This window comes from Hetaerina americana, unplaced genomic scaffold, assembly GCF_022747635.1.
Source record: "Hetaerina americana unplaced genomic scaffold, ioHetAmer1.1.p SCAF_97, whole genome shotgun sequence".
Classification (NCBI taxonomy): Eukaryota; Metazoa; Arthropoda; class Insecta; order Odonata; family Calopterygidae; genus Hetaerina; species Hetaerina americana.
In genome coordinates, this window is record NW_027287616.1 from 598,708 (window position 1) to 620,009 (window position 21,302).

Here is a 21,302-nt window from a genome sequence, read left to right on the forward strand (position 1 = left end):
GGGAGGAAGAAAGTACTCAGAGATGAAGAGGGACCTAATGTAGAGTAGGATGTTGTGTTTTGCTAGGGGTCACAAATTATTTAATTAATAATTATGTCTACCCAAAAACCTGCCTTAACCGGTAGATACCTAATAATATATATAAACACGGATGTAGAATTGTAGAATATAGAGACACAAAGAAAGGACACTCACAATATGTTATTTGACGTTTCGACAGCTCGGAACGTCAAATAACATACTGTGAGTGTCCTTTCTTTGTGTCTCTATATTCTACAATTCTACATCCGTGTTTTTTTTATTTGTGCGTCGCCGAAGAGCGTTCCATTTCGAATATATATAATGTATATATATATTATATATATATATATATATATATATATATATATATATATATATATATACATATACATATGTGGTTCGCGGTAGTCCTGGGGGTAGAGCGTTTCATTCCTTAGAAAAACATATAATGCTTGGTAAGACTAAATAAAATTGGAAAATACTTATTTTTTCTTTACGGGCCTCCTACATTTCTGCTGCCTCGGGTCATCTACATACAGCATATATCGGACAGATTTTTCTAATGAAATCCTCCCTTATAAAATATTGATATGAGTAACACAATACCGAACAGTATGCTGGATCATTTTACTTGTGCAAATGGAGAGCAAGATATTAACTAAGAATTCAATGCTTTGAGAAACAGTCCCGAACAAATTATTTGGAGTCATTCTTAAGTGAAAGTCCTGAGTGAGTCCTGTCCTCCAACTGGCTGAGTCGTCCCACTCTTGTATTTCCATCCGCCTCCCTCGTCAGCCTCGCTCCACCTCCAATCTTCTCTCCTCCCTTCATATTATCTCCATGACGACCTCTCCCCCTCGTCGGCGATTTAAGTGTCGCGAACAAATCTGCGGTCGAAATTTCCAAGCGCCTCGTCAAAATCCCCCTCCCCTCTCTCTTTCATCACTCTCCCTCACTCCCTCCCTCTTCCCATTCCTTTCATCCGGGAGTTCACGTTCTTCCTCGACTTTTCAATCATCTCTTGCCTTCCTCCCTGGACCTACATCATTGAATACCTGAATTCCTAACTCACCTATACTTTGTTAACCCTCAATTACATAGCAACAGTCTCTTTCCTTCCTTGTAAGCTTTATTGACAACAGACGTTTCGAACATATGCGTAAGGCATCAATTTAAAGGAGATTGTCAGCATTTTCAATCGGAAAAACGGTACCGCAAGGAAATACTTTCAAGCACTTCAGGCAAAATCAAACTTGTACGCACCAACCGATTCAAACAGACGATATTTTCAGGATCTCTTGGATAGTGTGCATTACCCTTCCAAAGCGAAGGTTGACTGGCGATAGCGCCACCACGGTGTGAGTGAACTAACCGCGGGATGATTTGATGAGGCGAGAGGAAAAATTCGCGGGCGTTCATCGTCCAGTGGCCAAAGCCGAGCGAATACCGACGGACTGTGCATAATTACCGAGTTCCTCGCGGTATCATATGTCGCTCCTTTTCCGCCCGAAATGAATTTGCTCTACCTGGTGCAACATTAAAGAAAATTAGGAGAAACAAAATCACTCACCTGTATGATGATCGATATGAGCCGGACACGTATTCGTTGCAAATTATTACGCAGAAGTAGTTAATTCACTACTTTGCGTCTGATTTTTTGAAAACTGATTTCTGTAGGGAAACTTGTAACGGCATTATCAAAAAATACGCATTCAGTCTCATATTTAGAGCAAAAAACTTCCCACGAGTGGATGAACACTTCAAGACATTTATGTGTGCCAAAAGAGTAGTTTTATAAATGCTTTTTGAGGGTTAGAATATCATAAAATGCATGGATTTCGTGGTGCGGAATTAACCTCAAACTTTCCAATTGAAATTAATTGAACGCATGAAACAGAGAAATTGGGAACACAGCATTGATTTATTAAGATTTATTTGATCAGGCAAAAGATTTGCCATTCTCACTTAATATTACTGAGGCAAATTCATTAAGTTAAGAACTCAATCTCATGAAAATTCATATATCCTCATTTCAAGCAGTATTTTATGCAGAGAAATAGATTTCAAAGAAATTTATTTTAAAATAATATCCGTTAGCATTGCGTACATTAGATCAAGGTTAGTGATACCTTAAATACGTATAATGAAAAACGCAAGAGTGCAAATTGAATTAAATGAAAACCATACACGTGAAAAAATATCATTATTTACTAAAACATCAATTAATTCATTTGAGATGTCGGTTCTTTCTTCAAGACACTCGACTTGTGCTCAGGTTAGGTCGAAATTACATTTGGGTAACCGGGATAAATAAATAGCATTGAAAATCGTTGTCACTCATTCATTCGAAAAAATTACACTTGAAATGCTATTCTATCCGATTATATCCTGGGAGATTACGGCGACGGCTTGGTTAAGTCCATGAGAAATTAAATGTACATCGATTCAAACTCCATCAAATCCCGTTGGATCGTATGAGCAACACTTTATAAAAACTTCACTCAAATAAAAATCAATGAAAATATCTGGTGCTTTCCCGGCTTATTTGCTTGATGACGTTTTCTCGGGTCTTCCACCGGGTCAAGGGCTCCACGTTGGTCGACCTTCATCCGGAATCCCTGCTCAAATTAATCCTTCTTGCCATTCTTATTTTAATGTGGACTCCGGTTATTCCCTCAGACATGCACGGAAACCGGTGCTGATGAAGGTTTGAAAAGGAAGGAACACAACACAACGCCTTGGCGACCAACCGGGAGGCTCCTCCGCCAATCACGAGTCACCTGATCCGTGGCCTCATGACGGCTAAATGCAAAACTGAAATTTTCCGCAATCACCACCCTCAGTTTTTGCCTTTCTCATGTTATATTCCACCCCGAAGAGGAGTCAATCCTAAAACGGGGAATCCGTATTCTTATTATTAAGTTTTCTATTGGATTTTAAGCGTCTCTTGTCTCTCGTATATCTTTACGTAAATAACAACCGTTAAAACTGAACGGAACAAAACTGAGCTGAAGGGTGGCACTCAGCTACCCGGAGGACGATGCACGAGTCGAGCATCAAACCGTCGGCCAATACGAAACCCCTGACCCGGTGGAAGACCCGACAACTCTCCATCAAATATCTATAGATTTAAAACATTTGCCTACTTTAATTAATCGCTAAATGTTTCACACGGATTGGTGCTAATCCGTTTAACAAGCTAAATTCATGAAGGGCATGCTACAAAAAGTGATATAAAGGCAACCCTGAGACCCGTGGATAAGGAAGAAAGAAAAATATGAACTCAAATTTTTAATCTTGGTGGCTATGAACGATTCCATTCCCAGAAGAGAGAATTGCTGGATGAAATATTCAGTGATGTTAAGACTCATACGCAATAATTCCGAATTATTTTTAAATTCTTGGTCGCAGTGACCCCGCGGAAAGACATCTGAGATATTGACCGGAGATTTGGTTCCAGGTGACGCTACTGGCTACCTTATTTTTCTATCTACCTTTCTAAATGGTGACTGCCCGCAACCGCAATGGTAAGTGGAAGGGGTGATAAAACACTAAAAATGCGAAATCTAAACATACATCCTGTAAGTTACTAATTTTTAGTGGGGGCAAGGCGGAGAAACCTCAGACTCTACCAAACAAATATTTTATTACTCCTAACAAAACACAAAATCAATCATCCTACTCTATATCAGGTCCCTCTTCATCTCTGAGTACTTCCTTCCTCCCTTCATCCCGTCCAACAACCCTATCCTGTTCCTTCCCTTTCCTCTTTTGCCCAACATTCTACCCTCTATCACAGTCTTCAACATCCCACTGCCGGTCAACACCCCCTTCATCCACTTTTCCTGCCTCCATAGGATTGCTCCCAACAAACCCCTCTCTTCGCCCACCATACCAAGTACGTCCTCATTTGTTTTCTTCTCTGTCCATTTCACCTTCTCCATTCTTCTCCACACCCACATTTCAAAAGCCTCCAATCTACGTCTATCCTCCTGCTTCAATGACCACGTTTCCGCTCCGTACATAGCTACGCTCCATATCAAAGTTTTTACGAGTCTTTTCTTAACATCCTTACTCAAAGTCCCTGTCATCAACTCCCTCCTCCTTGTGAAAGCCTCTTTGCCTAGCGCAATTCTTCTCCTTACGTCCCTACTACTTTGACCGTGTTGGTCCAAAACACTACCGAGATACGTAAACTGTTCTACCTGCTCTAGCTTTTGCCCTCCTATTTTAATGTTAAGCTTGGCCTTTTTCTTTCTAGAAAATCGCATAACCTTTGTTTTATTAATATTGATTCTCATCCCATACCTGTCGCACTGAATTTCCAATTCACTAAGCAATGCTTGCAGCCCCTCGGCTGACTGACAAACTAAAGCTTGGTCATCAGCAAACCTAACTGATTTTACGAATTCCCCGCCCACTTTCATTCCTACCTCGAGTTCTTCCCATGCCTCTTTGATCATTTCTTCTGCGAACAGGTTGAACAGCAACGGTGATAATGGGCAACCCTGCCTTACACCCCTTCCTAACACTGCCCATCCTGACTCCCCGTTTCCCACCCTCACCTGAGCAGTCTGAGACATGTACAGGTTGCGGATTAGCCTCCTTTCCCTCCAATCTATTCCTATTTTCTGCAATATACTCATTAGTTTTTCCCAATTTACTCTATCAAACGCTTTTTCGAAATCTACGAAACAGGCAAATACCTCCTGGTTGTGTTCTATATTCCTCTCAATTAATAACCTCATTACTGCAATGGCATCACGCGTACCTCTCCCCTTCCTAAACCCAAACTGATCATCCCCTAAGTAATCATTTGCCCTACTCTCTATCCGTTTGTTTATGATCCTGAGAACAACTTTAGCTGCGTGGGATATCAAACTAATTGTCCTATAGTCCTCACATGACGTGGCCTTTACCTTTTTCGGAATAGGAACTAAAACTGATCTCACAAAGTCTTCCGGCCAGATTCCCTCCTCATAAATACTACGGATCAGCCCATATAGCCTCTTCCTCCCACATTTTCCCAAGCATTTCAAAAGTTCCACGGGAATGTTATCTACCCCCACGGCCTTATTTAGTTTCATCTCCCTTAATGCCCTTTCTATCTCATTGTCTAGTATGCCTGGACCTAAGCTATCTTCCTCTACGTCATGTTCCTTTTCAATGTCTAACTTTGTTGGTCTAAGCTCTTTACTATACAGGTCTTCTACATATTCCTTCCATCTCTCTTGGATCTTTCCTGCGTCAACTATTACCTTACCGGCCTTATCTCTAACTGCTATCGTTGATCTCCCTTTCTTACTTCCCGATAAAGATTTAACTATGCTGTAAAGCGCACCGATTTCCCCCTTCCTCTGCAGACTTTCCATATTCTCGCACTGCGTCTTCCACCATGCTTCCTTTGCTTTATTTGTTGCCCGCCTCAATTTATTGTTCAATTCTTTGTACTTCATTTTGCCTAATTCTGTATTTATATTCTTCCATTTTCGCCGCTCATCCATTTTTGTAATCATCTCATCCGTGATCCATGGTTTACGAGTCCTTTTAGCGTTAACGGTTCCAATAGTGTCTTTTGCCGCTTTAGACAACCCTTTTTTGATACATTCCCATTTTTCTTCAATAGTACTTAGCTCTTTACCGTCCTCCATGATTTTCTCTACCGCCTGTTTGTATTCCTTTCTTTTCAACCCATTTAATGCTTCTACATTCCATTTTCTAACTCGCCGCCCCTGCCTTATCTTTTTAAAACGTACGCTACATTTCATAACAACTAAATTGTGGTCTGAGTCCGCATCCGCTCCCGGGAAGCTGTGGGAATTTATCACACTGTTCCTAAACCTGTGTCTAACCAGGATATAATCTAGCTGATATCTTCCCGAGTCACCTGGCATTTTCCATGTATACCTGCGTCTTTTGTGGTGTCTGAACCAAGTGTTGGTGATAACTAACCCCTGTCTCCTGCAGAACTCAACTGCTTTCTCCCCGCGGTCATTCCTCGTGCCTAAACCGTAGTCCCCCACCTCATCACCATCTCTTCCTTCGCCTACTGTCGCATTCCAATCCCCCATCACTATCAAATGTTTCCCTGCAGGAACACATGCAATCATGTCCTCTAACTGATCGTATATCCTATCGACCTCTTCTTCCTTATGGTTGCTCGGTGGCATGTATACCTGGATAATAACTAAGTTCGTCGGTTCTGCTTTTATCTCCACTAGTAGTATTCTATCCGTTACCTGCTCTATGTTGACTACGCTTCTTCCTACCTCTTCATTTAATACTATGGCGACCCCTCGTTGGCTCTCGTCCCCACCGCTGTATATTATTCTATACTTATCACTCCAGTAATCCCCGCTATCTTTCCATCTCACCTCGCATAGACCTAAAATATCTATATTTCCCCTTTCCATCTCTCGCTTAACATTCTCCAATTTCCCCGTCCTCATCATTGTCCTAACATTCCACGTTCCTATTCTAACTAATTTGGTCTTCTTCTCCTGCGTCTTCTGTCCTGCTGCTGCTGGTTTTCCCTTGCAAGGGTTTCGTGGGATGACGACCGCGGAAGCCTTGCCTCCCCCGCTGCCGGGCACGACACACGGCCGATTGGGCCGAGCCCCGTGGTTGCCAGGACTCAAAATATCTGTATTGTCCATCACATTGTTCTTGGGAATGATAATTGAGGTGGTTTCCCGTTGCCTTCCTCAATAGTGTTTTTAACGTGACACCATCACTTACTGGCCGCCCCACTGGGGTCAGACGCCATTGCAGCCGCCTCACTGAGGAACAGACGCTGCGTGGACTACCTTTCGTCTGGCTCCTAACCTTCGACCTATCTGGCATGGGTGACCCTACCAGGAGCAATTTTTATTACTCCCGCCAGTACAGCTCTAGGGGTCATCGGAACGCACAAGCCCTTCCACCACGTCAAGGTTGTAGTCCGGGGAGGGATATATATATATATATATATATACTCATATATACAGAAACAGATATAAGGAAAAGGGCATTACACCTAGCACTAGTGGACACAGGCAAAAACACAGAAACATACAAAAAAGAGACTCACTATTTTTCGAATTTTCGGCTTCCTTTATCAAGGAAGAGAGGGACAGTTCTGTCCCTCTCTTCCTTGATAAAGATGGTCACGACCACCGAAAATTTGAAAAATAGTGAGTCTCTTTTTTGTACGTTTCTGTCTTTTTGTCTGTGTCCACTAGTGCTAAGTGTTATACATTATTATTCACGTCCGTTAGACTTTCAAAAAGTGGTATATATATATACATATATATATATGTATATATATATATATATATATATATATATATATATATATATATATATATATAGTGGGTCACTGTAATCCTGGGGGTAGAGCATTGGACTGCCGACCAGAGTGGTCCGGGTTCGATTCCCAGGCAAGGCACTCTGTGCACCTTCAGCTCTACTTAAGCTTTGTGATTTTACGGGTACCAGATCTTCTTGGGGAACCATAACCGGCACAGGGGAAGGAACTGGCCCCCCTACCCTGATGTGTGAATATTCACACGCCTTAGTACTGGGAACTCACACGTCGGGCTTAGTACTGGGTGAACTCTACCATCACCTTCCAAACCGACCTTCGGGTTGATTACTGTGTTTATGGTTTTATATGTAGGTATATATATACATCGATCCATTTCCATTCGTTAACTTCAAACATATACTCTCTTCTCGCTTCCCTCCGTCTCACCTCTTCAACCCTAAAAACAACCCTTCCCCAGTCAAAAGCCGTCACTTAGCCCACTCCACCGATTTCTTTCAACGCCCGGCGTTCACGACATGACGGTGGCCCGAAACGACAGCGCCAGGCCGCCGCAGGTCGGCATTCCCCGGATATAGGAATGCGAGAGGGAAATGGTCGGGGGTGGCGTTGGGTGCTGGCGGTCCATCGAAATGTTGCGTCGGAGAAAGAGTGGGGCGAGGGTTTGCGGGGAGCGCGACGGCCAAGTTAAAGCGACCACGGAAAGTGAGAGTCGCTAAGATTTTGACTAAATACGAAAGAGTTAAAATATCTATTACCATGTCGGCTGAGTTAGTATGCAATTTAATACCCAGAGGACTTGGAAAGGTGGAATGGAAAAAGAATACTCTGCGTTTCAAAAAACGTCCTGAAAATAAACTAATTTTGAAAATGGGATAAGAAGGAAAGCAATGGAGGATGTAGGAAGACATAATGAGAGGTCTTAAAATATATGAAACATAATGAACGATTAATGAAACTACGTATGCAATTTTTTTCACTGTTGGCGAATATTTTGATTAACTGAAGTTCGACCGAGAGGCTATAATTTTGGAAATTTCAGAGCACAAGGCAAACGGAAGGAAAGTATGAGTTGGAGACAACGTGGGGGGGGGGGGAGATTGCATAATTTAATTGCGGACGTGCAGATAAAAAAATGTTGGATTTATTTTACTTCTTTTCACGTAATTTGTGTGAGAGGATTACTATTCCTCAAGCATCATACCTTCCCAAAATGAAGGTTAACTACATTTCGGGATACGATATACATATACGTATGTATATATATATGCACATTATATATATATATATATATATATATATATATATTTATTTATTTATTTATTTACATTATTATCCTGAGATGCATGTACTCTCTGAATCCTTATGACTATAAATTATCAGTCTTGGTAAAAGAGAGTGATTCACGGATTGCGTCGTTCAAAGCGCGATGTGATGGGTAATCAAAGTAATAATGACCGAATTGCCAAGAGATGTGATATAAAATGCGACCGATTTCAAAATCTTTCAGTACAAAATTATATCAATTGTCGTATAATTTAAATTTATGCACGGAAGGATGTGTGAGAATGTAATAGGAAGGGGGAGGGTGTGTGTGGTAGGGAGGACGGGAAGTAAGAGAAGAGAAAGGTTGGCTTTGGTTCAAAGGATTGGACGGCTTCATATTCGATATTACAGAAGAAAGGAAGAGAACGGTAAAAGTAAATGATAGGAAATGAGCTTCCTGTCTTCGCATGGATAGTCCCTGCTTGTGATCCTGCAATGAGAAGAAAAATCACTTCGACGCCCGACAGCACTGAAATCCGCACGACATACCTGCCAAGAAAATTGAGTGCATTCACGGGTGCTATTCGCTCTGGTGATAACGTTGAAAACATGGCGTGTTTCTATATTTTTGTTGGCTAACACTCTCTAGCTCCCTCGTTTTATGCGTGAATTTAAATAAATGCAGGGTTCAGCAACATAACTTCCTTTTTTATAAAGCAAAACCCCAATAAAAAAGGAATCGCACCCTATGTGTGTGTGTGAATACGAGGTCTGTTCAAAAAGTATCGCGAATTTTGAATTTTCGCGGGTTATGTATGTTTGATTTTCGACTTTTTGTGACGTAATGTTGGTACTTATGTCTGTCTCTCACTTATGCCGAAAAGTTCGGCCATTTTGAATGTTCAGGTAATTGTTGAGAGCTGTTATGCTTCGACGTGTTTTCGTTTGTCTTCGATTTTTGCCTGTTGCAAAAAATGGATCAAAGAATCTGAATCAAATTTTGTTCGAAAAACGCAATTAAGTGCGCGGACGCATTATGAATGTTAACTGTGGCATATGGAGAAGCTATAATGGACCGAAGTAATGTTATTCCGAGGAAATGAAATCAATCCGCTCGATTCGTCGACAGGAACACAGTCATTACCGATAGTGAACAATTGCTTGGAGAAATCTTCAGCGGATGAATCGTTCAGCAATGCAACTCTCATGTATGTTGTCTGTTAACAAGTTGAAAATGGCTGAAGCAAATATTTCTGCATCTCCAAGCCGGATACACGCTTTATTTGCTATTATCCTTTCGACATGTTTCCCATCCAATCCACGTAACCCGTGGAACAAATACAAGGATAATATGTCAGAATACATTTTACATCAAATTCGAGTAAGTTCAAAAAATCTCGATACTGAGGTAAATGAGGAGATGCATATGTAGGCTTTGCTGCTGATTGAAGACATGTGTTACTTAATATGCGGCAGTTTATTAGTGAAGTTAAGAATGCCGGCGCCAGATCGTGGAATGAACGACGCGTTCAATCGAGAATTGGAACGTGAACGTGAATATGATCGACGTGAATTAGACCAATCAGTTCAAACGAATGTACCCCTGCTGAACCCCCAACAGAAGGAAGTATATGATACATTAATGAAGGCAATTGATGATGGGCTTGTTTTTATGATGGGCTTATTTTTCCTGGATGCTCTTGGTGGATCCTGGAAGATAGTCCTCATATCTTTGCTTTTGAACACTGTTCGAGCGAGATCGGACATTGCGGTAGCAGTTGCTTCTTCTGGCATAGCGGCCACATTGTTGGGAGGATGCCGTGCGGCTAATTCGGCGTGCAAGGTGGTGTTGAACCTTCAAAATTCTGAACAAGTGGCATTTCGAAACAGTCCGCTATGGCCAAAATTTAGTAGCATCTGGGACGAATGCGCGATGGCATTGGAAGCACTTGACCGGACTTTGAATGATCTGCACAATGACTCGAGATGCTTTGTTGGCGCAATGATTTCACTGTCTGGCGATTTCCGCCCAACACTGCCAGTCATCCCAAGATCAACTGCTGCCGATTAAATAAACGCTAGCCTCAAATCATCAAATCTGTGGCGCTATGTGAAGAAACTTCAACTGACAACAAACACTCGCCAGTTGCGTTTGCTGAAGATTTCTCCAAGCAATTGTTGACTATCGGTAAAGGCCGTGTTCCTGTCGACGAAACGAGAGGATTGATTTCATTCCCTCGGAATATTTGCAATTTAGTTTCAGCGAAAGATGAGATCATCAACTAAGTGTTCCCAAACATCATTGACAACTACAAAAGTCACAAATGGTTGAGTGAGCGAGCGATTTTGGTGGCTAGGAACAAAGACGTCGATGACTTGAACTTCGTAATTCAGAATCAGATCGTTGGTACTCTGTATTCATTCAAATCTATTGACTGTGTAACGAAGACGAAGTCACCAACTATCCATCTGAATTTTTGATGTCCTTGGATATGCCTGGCTTACCACTGCACAATTTACACCTTAAGGTTGGTTCGTTGGTCATAATGCTGCGAAACCTAAACCAACCAAAACTATGCAATGGAACGTGTTTGGTGATAAAAAAAACTGATGATCAATGTGAGTCACGTGAATATACTCAAAGGAAAATTCAAAGATGAGAAAGTTCTCACTTCGAGGATTCCCATGATCCCAACCAGTATGCTCTTTGAGTTTAAACGAATTCAGTTCCCAATTCGTGTTGCATTCGCGATGACGATCAAAAAAATCGCAGGGCCATTCGTTGAGTGTTTGTGGTCTGAATCTAGAAAACCCATGTTTTTCTCATGGTCAATTATATGTGGCATGTTTACGTGTTGGTAAACCATCCAATTTATTTGTTCTTGCGCCTGATAATAAAACAAAATGTTGTATAACAGAAGGTGCTTGACTCAAGAGAATAAACCCGAATTTATACATGTGGGTCGCGGTAGTTCAGTGGGTAGACCGGGGGCAACCACCTCACCGCCATCAGTTCCTTCGCCTATCGTCAGCCTCCAAACACTCCCATCTTCATCAAATCTTTATTTCAAGAGCGCCCGCAATTATACCTGACCGTATGCTCCATCCAATTGTTCCTCTCTAAAATTGCTGGATAACATGTAGGCCTGGGCAATGAACAATTACGCCCGTTCAAGTTTCACTTAAACTAAGAATGCTACATTCTATCTTGAATACATATAAATGCATCTTGAATATGCTTACTCTTTGTTCAAGACGCTTTCTCCTTCATTTTGGTTCGACATTATTGTCACCCCTCGCTGGCTCTCCGCTCTACGTTCAGTACTCCATCCGCACAAGTTTTGTTTCCATGTCAAGGTTGTAGTAAATTTTCCCGAGAAGTATTTATAGGGAAACGAATAAGGTGGATTGATAAACTACAAATCACCGAATTCGGAGTGACATCCCGCACCGCTCCCATTGCCACAATGTTATCCCTCCTCCTGCTCATTCTCTCCTTCTGAGAAACTCTCCATCTTCCCTTCCTGCCAGCGCCTATGCTGACTCAACCGTTATCCCGACCCCATTATAAAAGCGGCGAAGTGTAGCAAAAGCCAACAAGTTTTCCCATCAAAGTGAAATGTGTAAACGTGAATTATGTGTAATATCGGCCAGACGGAGCTCTCCTTGAAGTAACATAAATATGCATTAACACACACGCACACACACATGTACATATATGTGTGTGTATACACAAACATGTTTTACACACACACACCCATATACATATTCAAACACGAAAAACCGACAAATGGTAAACTTTTATGAATCCACATGGCAATAGTTAAAAGGAAAAGGAATAGGAACACATGTAAAAGACGATCAGAGGAGTGTTTGGTGAGGCGGAATCGAACAAATCATAAGTGAAAAATTAGTTTCCTTGACCTGGAGTTGAGCCATGGATCTTCGACTACGACGTAAAATGATTCGTGGTTACATTTAAGGGCAGGAAAACTCTATTGCACTTGTGATTTGCTCGATGATTTCCTTTTCATGTAAGTATATATGCATTTTATTCGTTTGATTCTCTTTCATCTCTCAATATCCTCGTAGCTCAGGCATTTCTACTGCGCAGGTGCATTGGAAAGCCGGTGCGTTAGGCATGGGATAGAAATCAATGAAAACTAAACAAAGTTTGATTACGCCGACCAATGATAATAAAATAACCATGCCAATCGCATCCGGCGCCACGCCAGCGCACAATACTGCCTAGCAACAGTCTTTTCACCAGTGCCTCTTTGTTTCCAGTCTTACGGCTGAAATATTCTAAAATTTAGAACTCACCCAAAATTAGGTCTCTTGGGAAGAGGAGGATCATTATTGATGCAGCAGTTTCGATGACATGGCTTTTTCCACCACCAAGAGGAGATGTGTAAAGGAGGAGAGGGGAAATGGGGGGAGTGATGCCGTTGGCGTGGCCATAAGGAGAGAGGGCAATTTTTCAGCATTTTACATATATATATATATATATATATATATATATATATATATATATATATATATATATATATACACACACACATATATATGTGTGTGTGTGTATGTACGTATATCCGAGATTTTCCCTCCCGCTCAGCTCCCAGGCGGAGATACGAAAGGGGGGTGGCAGGAGGGGGTGGGGGACGGAAAAGACGTCCTTTTCCCGCCGACACCATAATAACTCGCATCACACCCCCGGCGCCACCTGCAGCCTCCCTCCTCTGCACCCCCTCCGCCCGCCCACGAAAGGGGGGTGGAGGAACCATCCCCCTTCACCCCCTCTTCCGCCGCATACCTTTGGTGTGTTTTACACGCCGCCATTATTCACCCTCCGCTCCCTCCCATTCCCACCAGAATCCACCCCCGTGGCCTCCATCCCTCCCCACGTACCCCCTTGGTCCCATCCGCGCCACTCTATAACTTCCTTCGGTCACACCAACAACCCCTCCACCTGTTCTTTTCAACCCCACCTCGAAGAATGAGGGGGGACAATAGAAACCAAAAGACACTTCCACTAAACACCGCATCCCCCAGCCCTAGTTATGACCCTACAATCCCTTGTTATGGGCAAAGGGAATAATTATGTTTGTTTTATATAATGTAATGCATAGATAGTTTGCCATTGACCAGTTATGCTCATTGAGAACACCCTAATTGATATTATGTCACACATTGATTTAAATATATCAATTCTTATCTTTCATTGCAATTAAGAAAAACGCAGTGCCCGTACTTCTTGCTCACGAATTCCAATCTCGCCCGCCGGCGTCTTGATATGCCCGCCCGCTTTGGAGGCGACGACCATGTGGTTTAAAACTGAAAGTCAGAATTTAATACATTTTCTCAATTATTGATGTACAGACTGTATCCATGCTGTCAAAATATGTTTCTGGTGCCTTGGTACTTAATTTTCGTCATCTTGATCTATTTTCTATCTAGGTATATGTATAGTAATAGTATATATATATATAGTAATAGTATATATATATATAGTAATAGTATATATATATATAGTAATAGTATATATATATATATATATATATATATATATATATATATATATATATATATATATATATATATATATATAAACACGGATGTAGATTTGTAGAATATAGAGACACAAAGAAAGGACACTCACAATATGTTATAAAACGCATTAATTCAGGTAAAAAATGGTACTTTCGATGGTTTTTCGATGCGATATGTATTGTGAAAATTTGAATGGAGTTCGAATTATCCACTCCAGAGTTGACCTTTCTCTTAAAAATGTTTTAACCCCTACCGACTAGTTATAAAAAGAGAAAACGTCGTTTTATGCTTTGGGCGATTGGGTGGGGCCGAGCATGTTAATCTGCAAAGGGCGCCCCCCCAGGAGTGATCACTCCATTTCCTATCCCGAGAAGCCATTATTTGACTACCATTCATACCCCTATATCATAATTATGTCTTAGGCTATACAGATAGATACATAGGTTAGATAGATAGGCTATATACTACACATACATAGATACGGGCACATTACTTAGATATACATACAAGTATTTCTGCTCCATTGAATATTCTTAAATTAATACATTCAATCAAGATCAGCTAATTATATCAAACTCTTTTATTTCTGAATTTATGCCACATCTTCCAATTCAAAATGCATTTAGACTGTCATTTAGCATTTTAAAAATTTAACTTCTAACACTTCTACACAGAATTAATATTTGGTCAAATAACTTTGTGCGTCGTTCCTGTTTTATTGAAATGGCTCACCTGGTAGGAGTAGGAGAGTGGCCGTTAAATACAGATCTCTTTCCTATTTTCTCAGACTTATCATCGCTTCTTTTCTGTTATGAGATCAGAAGTGATCGTCCAATGGAACTATTTTTGGGGTCATTATTCTCCTTCCATTGAATAACCTACTGCTCTTTGCATGGAAACATTTCCGAGGTTCACTGACGCAATATCCTGGGCAAACGGAGTTTCATTCATTTAAAATCCTCGACCTTCTCGTGTCAATCATTTACGCTTCATCTCGCGATCTTTAAAACCTGATTATTCTAAATATTTCTTATAATAATTTTTACCGAATTGTCGCATTCTCCGTACAATCGCTTATCCGTCCAGAGCATGCAATATTAACCTTTTTCCTTTAAGTTTGTAGATGAGGACATAACTAATTTAAGTGAAGTATAAGATTATATCTGATGAAATAAAGTTTTTCAGGCAAACGACTGGTTTTAATTTTGGATACATTTATTCCTTGAAGTTTCCGTAGAAGTGCCATCATTCTTACAAGTAATAGAACATTGTTTCTTCACACGCCTAGATACCGTGTCTACTAGTGGGCACTGCTTAACCACGCCTGAACTAATTCATCGTTTGGTTGAAATAGGTCACGAGGATTTATTTTATATCTTAACATGTACGTGAGGAGATGCGCCATGCGGTCAAAGCACTTATTTTGACCCGATGCGTCGGGACGAAGGCCTCAGCATGTCACTCCCCTCAATGCTGAACGAGGTGCCCCGCATCGCCGCGCGGGGGAACCCGCTCCTCCCGCCCCTCCGGCCGCGAGACGGGCGGTGAAAGCCCAGGGAAAACGAGCTTTCGCAGGGTCAATTGAAACATCTACGAATGATGAATTTTGAAGAGGAGGGAGGGAGTTCATGGCATAAGCACGATCTTCGTGTATTCTCTGAGACAAGAGTGGCATTGGTTCATACCTGTATCTTCCATATTTTATCTGTTACCGCGCCTGTTCGCCTTTCATGAAAAATAATTTCAGTGATACGGCATTGATCTGCATAATTAAGTACATTAGGGTCGATGATAATTATTTGCCTCTCAATTTTATTTTTTTTAAATTTTAAAACATAAAACCATGCTTAAAGCTAATGTCGTTAGCTCTTCGATTGCACGATTAATTCAACATGTATTAATTAATGCAAATGTATTCGCGGATTACATGGTTCATTTGATAATGTAAATATGATTATTGGAATTAATTATTATAAGTCGTGATGATATGCATTTACAATCAAAAACCAAATAAATCGATTTAAAGCTGTTGAATATATAGTTTTTAGAAATACTCAAGAGAATTAAGGTATCGTCCAACTTAAATGCCTCGCCTTTTTTCTCAAGCAAATTCCTGATTCACACAGTAAATCATTATTTCCAAGCGCTACGATCGAGGACAATAGAATGGCTACTATTGAAGTCAGTCTAGCGTTGTTCCACGCCTCCTCTTGGAGTGACCTCCCTTTTCATGTCTATTGTTTAGCTTGCGCCCGGAATGCCGAAATATTATTATCACCACACAAGCAAAGGAAACACTTTGACAGCACTTCAAACAGCGAAGTATTATTTGTTACTCTTTAAATACAAGGAGAAGCTTTTTGAGTGTACTAAGTAGAATTATTTTCTTGTAGAAACTTCACATCAAACGACAGAGCACGTTTTGTTAAGTTTCAAATTTGCTGTAAAAACCAAGGCATTAACCTAATGTTTTCGCAAAATGAATTTCGCTAAAGAAATGCAGAAATAGACGCGGATAGTACTGCTATTATTTTACTTCGCCTTTCATTATTAACCCAAGTGTATTTTAAATTCATTCCTCGCCATTAAGCGCAATCAAAGTCTTTTTTTCAAACCGTTGACTTATATCCCTCACTTTTTTTCCTAGGCACCACGCACCCTATGCAGAGTTCTGGACGAGCAATGGACGTACACTCCCAATATACTCGAGCCGATTTGCTCAATTGAGAAACTTGCATAAGGAGAGGCCTCCAAAATGTGTCAGGGATCGATTTCGACATAATTAAATTCGGATGAAGGATTCTCGCCGCAGCAGCGTCATTATTTCCGGCATGGAGACACATACATACACACGCGCGCGGTAATTTGTGTCCGGTGTTTATTTCGGCCCCCGGGGGGACTGCCACGCCTTAATCAACGAGAAATTCAGGTTTTCTCCTCTTTTCTCATGGAGTAGATAAGGGGCATTCGGGGGGTGAGGAGGGTGAGAGGAGAGACGACGTCTCCTGAGAGAAGAGGACGAACGGAGCGCCATTTATTAATGACGGCGGCACACAATAAGCCCGCGACGGAAGGGGGCGGGGCGGGCGTTGAAAAGAATCTCGCGAAACGTCAAGCGCATCAAAGGTAACGAAGGCATGAGGAGGAGGGGGAAGCGGCGCCCCGGCGCCAAGGGAACCGTCCCGGGGAGGAGGGACTCGGAGGAGGGAGAGAGGAAACGGAGTGAAGAGGGAGGCATTCAGCGCAGCCGAAACGGGGAGAAAATAATGCGACTAGACGTCTTTTACTTGCGGGGATACACTTTGGAATCCTATTTCCGAATGAAAAATGTAACAGACTGAATGAAATATCCTAGCGAAAATATAATATTTCCGGATAGGAACCCAAAAACCTTGACAAAGGATTACATTGGAAGTTCTGCAGAGTGGAAAAAATAGAATTGGCGACGAAGGATAAAATATTTCAATTTCAAGAAATCATGGAGGGACGTTCGGAGAGAGTCCAGTGTCCTGTTGAAGGGCCATCCGGGAAAGTGCGTTGCTCGGGGGTGAAAGAGCGTGATATCTTGGAAGTCGGAAATGTTTAAGAGAGTTGATTTCGAACGAATACCATCGTAAAATATATCAAAACGTGAACAAGGATTATCTCCATTACATTCGCATAGCTAATTTACTCAAGTTATACGTCAGATGAATCTTGTGGCGAATAAGATCCCGGACTTTCTGCCGTCAAGAAAGAATAAACGGGGTGAGCAACGGCTGAAAAATATCCAAAAACGACCATTTTGAAGTGGACATCCCTCTGTCTTCTTTTTGGGAGGGATGCTTGAAACTGGTATTTCGAATAATTAAGCATGATTAGATTTCACCTTAAATTCAGTTTATCTATATAAATCCGTAATTATTAGCATGGAAATACAAACAATTTGGTAATTTCTAATTGAAAGTTTATATAAAACTTTAAAATACCGGAAATGATGATGAAAAAGAGTAAATTATAATTACAGTGGCAGTGCACGTGGGTTTATATGGAATCCAGTATTTAAATCACAACCGAAAGATCGCTTTTCTACATTTTTTAAACGGTTTCACATCAAATATAATAATAAATTATAGAGCAGAGTAAAAGTGGGTTTTACGTGTGTGCTAGAAAATAGTTGCCCTCTTCATATAGACTCCAGAGGCATTTACGCATGAAATAATGCTGATGCGCTATTTCCTCTTATTCCACGATTCATATGAGTATGCTGCAACAATTACATTCCACCCTCCCCTGATACCTCCTCTCTCCGTTCTCCGAGTTCCACCGAAGCACTCCCTTCCTTAATGCCATAACTATAGCGTTTCCTTTCCTTCCGATCCGTCTCAATTGTTCCGTTGAGTGAACAGGAAATGAGTGATTTGCCCACCGAGTCGCTCACCCAATTTCAGATTGAAATACGTACATCTTCTTTCACATCCACGGTGGCATAAATTTTCACTGCTTGGATTACAAATACAAGAAAACTTCAGGAATTAATGCAGCAGTAACTTTGCCGAACTCACCAGCCGATGCAAAACGTCTCACACTGGTCTTGAATTTATACGGACAAAAATACTTAGCAAATTGGTAAAAATATCAGCTAATTAACGATGTTTCCATCGGCCACATTATTCATATACCGGCGAAGGAAATGAGTAATAAAGAATAAATATCTAGCAGAAAAACTTGGCGGAAATCTAACAGCTAAAGGGGTTAAAAAAATAGGAGGCAGCGTAGATGGGAACAGGGGTAAGTGGCGCGGGGTGCAAGGGGAGAGCGTGGACGAGCAGCATCCTCGAAGCAGGGGCGCGACTCACCGACTTTGGAGATGGGCAGCGTGGCCATATCCTTGAGGAGTTTCTCCACGATGGGGTCGTCTTCTCCGTAGAGCTCCAGCCTCGAGATGGACCACTGGAAGCGCTCCAGGTTGGTGAAGTTTTTGCTGAAAGGAAGAAAAATGAGGTAGAGGTGAATTTGGAGGTTTGCTCGCTCTCTGCGGATGCATTCTCCTGAGAGCACTGGAAAAAAGGAGCGCCCGTCGATAAGCCGTAAAAAGAGAAGTTCTCTGACGTCGCCCGTAGCCTAAAAATAGGCTGCGCCACTCTCCGTCCAAAAATTGCTACGTCTTGCATGAGAATATTATCAAGGCTTTGAAACCAGCGCTGATTTTACCGTTTCGTAATTCAACTATTGAAGGTGTTGCTTAAAATATTGCTCTTAAAATAAGCATGGTTTCATCAGGTGACAGCTGACAAAGGAATCCATCGTAGGAACCTCTTCGTATTCATTTGATATAAATACAAATCGGATCACCTACAGAACTCTAGTAAGTAAGCATTAACATAATATATTCTATTGTTTCAGGCTTCACTTCGTGGAAGTATTTAATATCCATTACTAAAAAAGAAAGAAAGACTCGTACGTAAAATCTGTGGAAAAGTACGCGTCTTTCTTTCTTTTTTAGTAATGGATATTAACATAATATTTCGAAGTAAATAGTGAAAGGGAAAAACAAATAGTCCGAGAAGGTAAAACAGTCCTTCTAATCGCGTGATACAAGATCGTAAATATATCATTCAAGATTAATACATGTAAATGTTAACAGCGTTGGTAAAAGAACGTAGGTAATCTTTTGCGTTTTTACATCCATGGAATATCACATAAGGAGAGGGCAATCGAAGGTACACCATGAAACAGGTCAATGTCGACTAAAAAAAACAGCAGTGAACGAGGAAAATCGAATTTTAATTTTGTCAAATCGGTACATGAAATTTGTCAAACCTTTCAAATGTTTCCATTCATCGTGCGTTAGCAAGCTGCATTGGATTTAAATAAAACGTTGGCGTGTTGAATAGATTTTTTTCCAGAAAAATTCTTTCCCCAATGCCCATTGCAATACGTAACTCTAATACTCTCTGGCAAGGTGCGAGAGTGCATTAAGAGGAAGTCGCTGAGGCACACGGCCGATGAGGGAACGGCGGATGCACTCTTCGGAGGACTATTCACGGGGATGGACGAGACAGGAGGAGAGCGCCTAGAACGCGTCAATACTGGGCTCATTAAACGATGTTCAGCGGAAAAGAATCCTCATAAGAATGGTTTATTTTACTTTCAAGCAACTGCGATTTTGCTTACTTTCAAATGTCAAGTGAAGGATTTTCATGGCTGCTCTCCGGAAAAAAAATTCTCTCTCCTAGAAGAGAAGGCGGGGTCGGAGCGGGTGAACCATCTGGTCCAGGGGCGGAACCCTCTTGCTTGAGCCGCAGCCACGGCATCCACGACGGGGAACAATTCAACGCGGATTTAATTTGCCCGCGAAATGGAAGACCCGGTTACGGTCAAACAGAGATATCTCCCGTGTTTTGAGGAATGAATTGATGCAGATGTTGATAATGCTCCTTAAATGCGACAATTTTACGATTATACTGAATAAAGCGATCTTAAAATCGCCACAAGGTAAAGAGCACCAAAGAAGTTCACCTCGGACAAATATCATAATGTAGTTTCCCAATCAATCTAAAGAATTGTCACTGAGTACTCTCACACAAAAGAATGTATTGGGGGAATATAAAAATTGATGTGATAAAGTATAAGAAAACACAAAATACATTCATACTAATTAATGAATTAAAAAGGAACCCAGAGTAGAGAACAAATACTTCGCATGATATAAATTCAATTAATGATAGTCGTCCATCGACAAAGGTTGATTTTTGTTAAATTTTACCTCATCATACGAATTTTGCCAGCTTACTCTTGTAGAACCACAGCAGATAAATCTCCATAGTATTACAACATGCTGAGAAGGTTCCAGGAGTAAAATCATGAAATGTAGCATTAAAGAGCTGCTTGGCCTGTTTCTTATTCGACTTCTGCGTGAATGTGGTTTTCCCTGATTGTCACTCACACTCCGAGAGCCAGAGCAACAACTAATGTTTGAATAGTACAATTATTAGAATAGGAGGACATAAAGATAATCAGATAAAAAAATCACATAATTAAATTTAGTTTTTAACGAAAACGGGCAAAGGCGTTAGGCTATCAAAGAACTGAATTAAGTGAAGAAGATATTGCAACTAAGAGAAGAGCCGAGTAAAATAAGTACACAAAGAAGAGAAAATATAAGTGAAATCTTTGATAT

The 21,302-nt window shown here is 41.1% G+C and overlaps 1 protein-coding gene across 1 annotated transcript in view; it reads right to left on the reverse strand.

Annotated features, from left to right (window-relative positions):
* Positions 1 to 19,959, reverse strand: part of LOC139699881 (extracellular serine/threonine protein CG31145) — a 326,691-nt gene extending 306,732 nt beyond the window's left edge. Inside the window, exons 1-2 of the mRNA XM_071598307.1 lie at positions 19,943 to 19,959; positions 18,979 to 19,103 (exon numbers count right to left, since the gene is read on the reverse strand). Coding sequence (XP_071454408.1) covers positions 18,979 to 19,103; positions 19,943 to 19,959 — 142 coding nt within the window. The remainder of the gene's footprint in view (positions 1 to 18,978; positions 19,104 to 19,942) is intronic.
* Positions 19,960 to 21,302: the final 1,343 nt, after the last annotated feature.